The sequence below is a fragment of the Peromyscus leucopus genome, chromosome 2 (assembly GCF_004664715.2).
Source record: "Peromyscus leucopus breed LL Stock chromosome 2, UCI_PerLeu_2.1, whole genome shotgun sequence".
NCBI classification, from domain to species: domain Eukaryota; kingdom Metazoa; phylum Chordata; class Mammalia; order Rodentia; family Cricetidae; genus Peromyscus; species Peromyscus leucopus.
In genome coordinates this window covers 137,046,883-137,055,358 of record NC_051064.1, presented here as the reverse complement: position 1 = coordinate 137,055,358, position 8,476 = coordinate 137,046,883, and the positions used below count along the sequence as shown (strand labels likewise).

At 54.6% G+C, this 8,476-nt stretch overlaps 1 protein-coding gene across 1 annotated transcript; it reads right to left on the bottom strand.

The window, feature by feature from the left end:
* Positions 1-6,531: 6,531 nt before the first annotated feature.
* On the bottom strand, positions 6,532-8,100 carry Id3 (inhibitor of DNA binding 3, HLH protein). The gene is made up of 3 exons (XM_028875429.2): positions 7,732-8,100; positions 7,525-7,607; positions 6,532-7,035 (listed from the first exon to the last, which is right to left on the bottom strand). The coding sequence occupies exons 1-2, from the start codon at positions 8,029-8,031 to the stop codon at positions 7,548-7,550; spliced, it is 360 nt and encodes a 119-aa protein (XP_028731262.1). The 5' UTR covers positions 8,032-8,100; the 3' UTR covers positions 6,532-7,035; positions 7,525-7,547.
* Between the last annotated feature and the right edge of the window lie 376 nt (positions 8,101-8,476).

The following is an 8,476-nucleotide window of genomic DNA, read 5'->3' as shown; positions in this document are numbered from 1 at the left end:
TAGACCAGGCACCCTACCTCTGCCTGAGCCCTAGAGTCTGGCTTTTTTTGCTAGGTCTGTGAGTATTTCTTTTCCATATGACCTTCTGTGAGTCACTTCTCTACCCAGGGACTCAGTTTCTTCTTGCAGGATGGGAGAGAGGAACCTTGGACACAGAGGGGTTAAGTTATTTTCCAAGGTGGCAGAGCTCAGGAGTGGAGTCCAGCCTGTGGCTTCCCCCACACTGCTCATTCCCTGAGCCCTCCCGGATGGGCTGCGGGCTGGGAAGAAGACAAACACCGGGTAGGTGGTCCTGAGGTGCTGTGTGCTGCCAACTGCAAAGCCTACGAACTGGGAAGGAACCCGGAGAAGAACGGGACACTACACCCAGCAGACTCCCTGGTGGGGGTCACCGGGACTGACCGAGTGCCAGGAGCTTTACACGTGTCATCAAATGTAATCATCGCATCAATCCCGAGAGGCTCCCAGAGGATAAATGGCTTACCTGTGGTGGCGTAGCTGATAAATGACAAAGCTAGGAGCCCAGCCAGCTGTATCTGCTTCCCAGACTCTCAGCTCCCGGAAACTGCTGTGGCTGGGACGCTTTGTAGGCTGTATAAGAGTGGTATCAAGTTGGAGGGGTTTAATGTCTGTATGTGCATGTACACAGGTGTGTACACAAGAAGCTGGAGGTTGATGGCAGGTGTCTTCTACGATTGTTCTCCTTATATTTTGGGACAGGGTTTCTCACTGAAACTGCAGCTCATGGATTCCGCTAGAATCCATTACTTGCCGGTAATACCCGGGGATCCTCCTGTCTCCCTGCACCCCCAGAACTGGGATTACAGACATGTGCTCCTGCACCCAGACATGTGCTCCTGCACCCAGCTCCTCTCGGGTCCTCATGCTTGTCCAACAGGCTCTTTCCTAACGGAGCTGCCTTCCTAGTCTCAAAGTCTTAAGCAAAAAATTCTTTTCTTTTTGCTTGAAGTTGCTGGGAACGGCGTTCAGGGCCTCGCAGGCTAGTGCTCAGCTGTGTCCCCAAGCTGTGCAGAGGTTCCAGAGCAGGGCAGACGGCAAACCCACTGGTCACCCCAAGTTAACTTTTGTCAGGACCCCTCACAGCTCAGGGTCACAGGGCTGAGATCGAGGACACCCCACCCTTCCAGACTGTGCCGCTGTGTAGGTGCTGGGCACTCCTAACAGCCTCTTCTGAAACAGATCTTGCTGCTCTTGTCCAGGCAGATGGATCTGCAGTGGAAGAGGTGATTGACAGGTTGCAGGACCCCCCACCAGGATAAGTCTTGGGAGAATACCAAGAGATCATGAATAGTGCAGCTTGTCACACATCTGGACCCACTGGCAGACCTACAGGACCTCTGGCCCCATGAGGATGGGGGGCAAGTTGGGGAGAATGCGGTCGTCAGTATTGGTGGCCCCCAAGAATCCCGAATTAACATACAGGGGCTCAGTAGAGGGTACAGGGGCCTGTATCTTGAAACTGTTTGTTTGGATGCTAGAGAGGGCACAGGCTGAAAACTGAACAAGGCTTAGGAGGAACCAGGGTCGTGGAGTGGGAGACTTATCCCGGGGAGTCAGCTGGGCCTTAAGTACCTCCTGCCACAGAACACACTCTGTTAGCCCCAACCCCATCCACTGCCAGCTGGCCAGCGACCACCTTGATGTAGCGTAATGAGTTCCGTGTGCGTCTGTAAGAAGCCAGCTAAGCTGCCCCTGCCGGCCGCTCTCATAGCCTTCTCTCCCTCCCAGCTTTCAGCTCATGTGGGTCACCCTTCCTCCATTTGTTCCTGGAGCGGGTGGCAGAGAAGGGGCAGGGACAAGAGACAAGGCTTCTGGGAGGTGCCATCCCATTGCCCTTTTCCAGAGGCTCTGGGTAGGGCTGTGCAGCAGCCCTTGGCAGCCTCTCTGCAAGAGCAGTGGGTGAGGTCCGTGGATTGGCAAGGCTCCAGCCCACCCCGTCCCCAAAGCAGGAATAATAACCCCCGCTGGCTCAGGGAGAGCCCCGTGGGTGAAGGCAGAACTGGATGGGAATCCAGGAGGTTTAGGCTCAAACTTAGTCTTTTATGTTGAGATATTTCAGTTTTTCTGTTTGTTTATCCACTGTTCTTTTCTAAATTTTTGAGATGGAGTCTTATGTTGCTCGGATTGGCCTCCGACTTTGTAAAGTTTATTTTGTGTATGTGTGTGTATGGGGGTGTCGTGCATGCATGCTGCATCATGCATGCTGCATCCTGCATGTAAGGTCAGAACGCAACTGTGGAAGTCCGTTCTCTCCACTATGTAGGTTCTGGGGATCGAACTCAGGTCATTAGGCTTGGCAGCTAGCTCTGTTAACCTGCTGACCCTGGCCTCCAATTCTCAATGTAGTAGAACATGGCCTTCGAATTCTTGATCTTTCTGCTTCTCTCTTTCAAGTACAGGGATTCCAGGTATTTGCCATCACACCTGACTCCATTACTTACCTATTTTCATTTTTTTGGAAACAGGGTTTCTCTGCGTAGTCCTAGAACTTGCTCTGTAGACCAGGCTGGCCTCAAACTCACAGAGATCCCCCTGCCTCTGCCTCCTGAATGCTGGGATTACAGACATTTGCCACTACCACCTGGCCCATTCATTTCTTTGAGAGATTTATTTTCATTATTTTTATTATTATGGAGGCCAGAAGAGGGCGCTGGATGCCCTGGATCTGGAGTGGGTGCTGAGAACCAAACTCTGGTCCTCTGGAAGAGCCATATGCGCCTAACCTCTCAGCCACCTCTTCAACTCCTTATCTATTTTTAAGACTGGTTCTTGCTATGTATCCTGGGCTGGCCTCAAACTCAGGATCCTCCTGCCTCAACCTCCTGAGTGCAAGCATATGCCACCACATCCTACTTACGAGTCTTGTCTTAACGGCTAACTTGGTGGATGTCTCTGAACAGGCCACATGTGTGAGTTCTGACGGTCCTCCCACTCCTGACAGGCTTTGGATTTGTGAACAAATGGGAAAAGGTGCTGTGAGGAACAACAGCTTGCTGCTAAACACACTCTTGGGTGCTGCCCTCCCTCCCCCGGCCAACGCGGCTTTCCATTCACAGTAGGGCCTCAGGCCCAATGAGGCTGATGCCCATGACATCTGGCTCAGAAGAGCAGTGACAGTGAGGAGAATGGGTGTCTCCAGCAGGAAGGCTAAGGTGATGGTGAGCCCTCCAAAGTGTAAGCTGGGGGAGGGGCTTACAGAAAGCGGCCCCTCCTTACGAAGCTTGTCAAAGACAACCCCCCCAATCTTGGTCTCTAAGTTCCCTTATCCTGACCCTACACCTAGCCCATGAGGCCGGGCCACAAACTGTTACCAAAGCTCCTTGGAACCCCAGTTCAGGCCACCCATCAGTGGGCTTGAGATCGACCCCATCAATAATTACACAGAGACCCCCCCTAGCCTTGCCTGGGTCTGAACCCTAACTGGCGGGAGAATAATCAGAGAACTCTGGAGGGAAGTAGGGCGTCACCGCCTGCTTCGGGCGGGGTGGGGAGGGAGGGCAGGGAAGCCTAGTGACTCGAGGCCACTCTCGGAAGGTCGGCGAGGCCTTGTGCAGGGCATGTCGCAGGCGCCCGAGGAATGCGCGGTGCCTGAAAGAATGAAGGAAGGAAGGAGCAGGGTGCGATGCAGGCGGCCGCCGGGCCGAGTCAGGAAGCGGGGTGGGGGGGCGCGGCCAGGCTGCAGCGGCCGGAGCGCCGATGGGGGCAGCGCGAGAGCAGTGGGGTCAGCGACTCGGCCGGGCTGGGGGGGGGGGGAGCTCACCCAGGCCGGGAGGTTGGGAGCTGCAGGCCGCGCTGCTGGCAGGAGCGGCGGGGGCGCCGCGAGGCTCCGGATGGGCTGCGAGCCCCGCCCGCAGGCTGCGGAGGGAGCCGGAGCCAGAGTGGAGCCAGAGCTCAGACATCCGGGCGCCAGCGAACACCTGCGAGCGGCCCCCAGGGCCCGCGGGGGCGGGAGAGCGCGGGCGCCCGGCCGGGGGTGGGGCCGGGCTGGGGGCGGGGCCTGGAGCCCCGCCCTCCCGGGCCCTGGGCCACGTGGGCCGAGACTCTTGCCCTGCCCAGGCGCCGGCGAGCCGCTTCTTGCCTGGAGGCCGGCCATGGGATAGGGGTAGATTTGCGGGAATGCGGGGGATAGAAGTTTTAAGGGTGCAGCCTGGGGACCTGGGGGAGAATGGCGGCCAGGGACAGCGGTAACGATTCGGAAGTCTTAAAATTGAAGAGTGTCCCACGCTGTGTGCTAGAGTGGTTGGTTGTTCCTGGAAGGCCACCAAGTGTCACGGACATGAGTTTGAATCCCTGCTTTGTCACTTAGGAACGGTGTGGCTACGAGCTAAGAGAGTATTTAGAATATATATTTATATACATTCAGCCCAAATGTCGGTGCTTCAGAGCTGAGACATTCGAGATCGGCTCAAGACCCTCAATGGTATAGCTCAAGGATCCAGGGAGATGGTTTATGTGTGGTCTTTTATCTGAACCATAAAACTTCCAGGGAGGTACCATCATCCCATTTCATACAGAACTAGGGGTAACCTTCATGTTGTGTTTGTCTGTTGCTTTTCCAACAAGCTCTTACTGGGCTCCCAATTTGTGCCCCACTCACGGAGTGGCAGGGGAAAGAGCAGTCTGAAGTAGAAATGAGAACATGGGCTTTGAAGCTAGAGGAAGCTGGCCTTCTTAAATACCATCTCCCACTTCCATGCTGTGACCTTGATAAACCTATTCAAGATACCCACCTTGCCGATTAGAAAAAAGATTACGATGAAATGGACTCAGCGCACCTGGTAGGCACTCCCCTTAACGATTACAACAGAAGACTATCTCAGAGGTTTCTGACCTAGGGCTAAATTGCTTTCACTCTCTAATGACTAATGGATTGGCGGGATGGTCCCAGCTTTTGTCCTGGCCACCTGAACTGCTCAGCCCTGGGAGTCTTGACAAGCAATTTCCTTGGAATTAGCTTAATAATGCCTCGTAGGTGTGTGATGCATTTCAAAGAACTTTCCCATCATTATCTTCCGTCCTAGGAGGCAGCTGGGCTCCGAGAGAAGTGGCTTGCTCCAGGTCACATGAGCCTGCACTTCCCCTGGCCTTAACTTCTAAGGGGACAGAAGGCAAACTACTGTGCTAGAGAGTAAAGGCCCCTCAGAACCGTTGCCTGGTACAGATGTGGAAACTGAGGCTCACAGGAGGCACAGTCTTCAGCAAATTCAAGATTTTCGCCCTCGATGGGCTGTATCCAGAGGACACAGCACAGCCTAGCACAGGATCAAAGGTGGATGTACCGAGTCTTAGGTTTATTTGGGGCAAGGGTTTCTCACGTGGGAACTGAGGACCTCCAGAAGGGTGGAGGTCTGCTATCACTCTGCAAAAAATGTATGTGTGCTTTCTAAAGGAGTCGCCTATCTTCCATCAACTCATCAGAGGAAACCAGAACCCAGAAGAGGTTAAAAACTATTCATCAGACTGTAGGATGATTGGCAAAGACAGAGGTTGCACCCCCTCCTTGACCCTGGTTCACCCCAAAAAGCTTACTAGGGTCAAAGCTCCAAGGGTAATGCCATGACCTGTTGTGAAATAGAAGAAACACATTGCCAAGGCCCAGCACACAGATGCGATCATGTAAACAGGAATTCAGTGAGGCCAGGAGCCGGCTGTATCCCACCTGGGGAGGCACCGTGTTGGGGGTAGATACATGGGACATGAGTTGATGTCTTGCCTTTCGCTCTACTCCCAGGCCTGACCCCAGAAAACGGCCAGGCTAAGGTCCTAATCAATCGCGTCCACCAAAAGACTGGTCACTCTTGTCCAGCTCCCAAGTCAAGGTTAAAGCTTACTGAGCATTAAGGGCACTTGTAGCATTGCTTTATAGCTAGGCTGCATTCCTGAGTGGCTGCAGATTGAGGAAAGGCCTTGGTTTTAGATTTAGTTTCCAATAGTCTTACTATGTAGCTCTGGCTTCTCTGGAACTTACCACCTACACGGGATGGCTCCAAACTCAGAAATGCCCTCAGCTTCTCAAGTGGTTGAATTAGAGGTGTGCATCACTATGCCCAGCAACCCTGAGGTTTCTTTTTTCAAGTTTAGATGTCTGGGAGGAAGCCAGACCAGAAAGCATGAGGGAAATGAGACCAGGCCTGGCAGTCAGTTTATTCATCCCTGAAATGGGCTCACTTTTACTACACCCCCCAGGAAGGTATCACCAATAGTTTGTAGCATCGAATGGCCACTGCCAAGTTTCAAGGGACTGAAAGAAACTCAGCCTCCCAACTTGCTGGGTGGCTTGCAGCAGCTTTCTGTGATTGATAGGGTAGGGTTGCAGTTCCTTGCTCTCAACCCCCAATGGATTTGGGGATCCCCATTCTTAGCCCTTTCAAATATCCACCCTACCTCTCAGCTTCAGTTGGAAACTCTCAATCCTAAAAGGGCATGCAAATTTGTTCCTCCCGAGACCCCAGGATATTTCCTAAAGACAGCCACATAAGAATTAAGAAATGGGGAGACGGGCGCATGATGTCATACACAAAGTGTTCAAAAATTGTTTATTATGCAAAATGTTAACTTTTATAAAAAGTTTAATACACATCACATGATTACAGAAAGTCACCTTCCTGTAAAAAAGGTACAAAAGCTATATACTCTATTATAGAGTTCATAATCAGGGCAGCAGAGCCTTCTCCAAGGTCAGAAAACCAGCTCTTAGGCTGCCTTGGCAGTCGCAGGGCAGCCACCGCCCCCCTTCTCAACACCCCCATTCTCGGAAAAGCCAGTCTTTTAAGACTTAGGAGTCAGGGTGGGGACAGGGTGACGTTGCCCAGCTGCTGACCAGCGCTAGCTCTTCAGGCCACCCAAGTTCAGTCCTTCGCCCTCGGGCTCCCGGTCCAGCCTCGAGGCAGGGGTTTAGGGGAAGTGAAGAAGGCTGGGCGAGATCCAGGCTCATCCATGCCCTCGGGCTTCCGGCCGGAGAGAGGGTCCCAGAGTCCCAGGGTCCCAAGCGGAACGGGCGCCAGCACCTGCATTCTGGGCGGAGGAGAAGAGAAGAGTGAGGGAGCCGCCAGTTTCCGCCGAGCGCGCCCAGGCGGAGGCCGCCGCAGACTGGCCGGCGCCAGGGAGGAAACTCGGTCTCTACCTCCAGCTGATAACTCCGCGCCCCACACAGCCTCCACCCAGTTGGCGCCAAAGGACCACAGGCGGAGCCACCGCTCCCCCTCCCGCTTGGAAATGACACCAGTGGAAAGGGGGCTCCCCTTTACTAAAGACTATTTGGTGGGATCCGCGCGCCCACTCGCCCAGGGCTTTGGCCACCCGGGGTGAGCAGAGGCAGCGTGCTTTAGGAATGCACGTGATATTGACATGGGTACTGTCCTTTAAGTGACCATGGATAAGCCTCTTGCCTCTCTCTGGTTTGGATTTCCCTAAACCGAGGAAACTCTAAGCCTTGCAATGTTCTGTCAACCGCGGGATTTCCCAAACAAGCCTCCCTCTCGTCCCGGTCAGAAGAAAACTTACCGGGAGGTGACAGGACCGCCGGGTCAGTGGCAAAAGCTCCTTTTGTCGTTGGAGATCACAAGTTCCGGAGTGAGTTCAGATGTCTGTCAAAGGAGGATAAGAGACCAGTTAGCCAAGGCATTCGGGGACTCGGTGGGAGAGACCTGCAGCATCCCCCCAACCCGCACGATCAGCTCTGTTCAGCCCCCGCCTGGCTCCCTCGCGCACCTGGATCGGGAGATGCGGACCGTCTGGGGGTCCAGGCGCCGGCTCTGCCAGGACCACCTGCAGGTCGAGGATGTAGTCTATGACACGCTGCAGGATTTCCACCTGGCTAAGCTGAGTGCCTCGCGGGACTCCCGGCACCAGTTCCCGCAGGCGCGAGTAGCAGTGGTTCATGTCGTCCAGGAGGCTAAGCGGCTCCTCGGCCGCCGGGCTCTTGCCGCGGCCCCGCGCGATGGCCAGGCTGCGTTCCGACAGACAGCACACCGCCTCGTAGCAGCCGCGCACCGGGCTCAGCGCCTTCATGTTGGAGAGTGAAGCTGGAGGAGACGAAGGGAAGACTAAAGCAGCAAACAGTCGGCGCACGCCTGCTGCAGCGGGCTCTTATAGAGTCAGCGCTAGGACACACCCCCTTATTCAAAATAGCCTGCCCAGGCTCCACCCCCGCCCGCCCTGGGCACCGCCTCCCCGGCCCTGGGCGTTCACAGTGGGTTTAAATTGCTAACAGGCTGCCTCGGCTGGTCTGACGCCGAGGACCGCTGAGCCGCGGATGCGAAGAATGAGGAAGCGCTGATACTGAGGGGAGGCGGGGCTTTTCAGCCAGTAGAGATTTGAAAAATCACTTAAAACCATTAACTTTAAGAATTTGCCTTTTCTGGCGGCGTACAAGATCTTTGAGCTCCCCTGCCCTCTGCCCAGCACTGGTTCGAACCCACAGCTTTGAGGTCATCATAAATCCCTAAAGGACTCT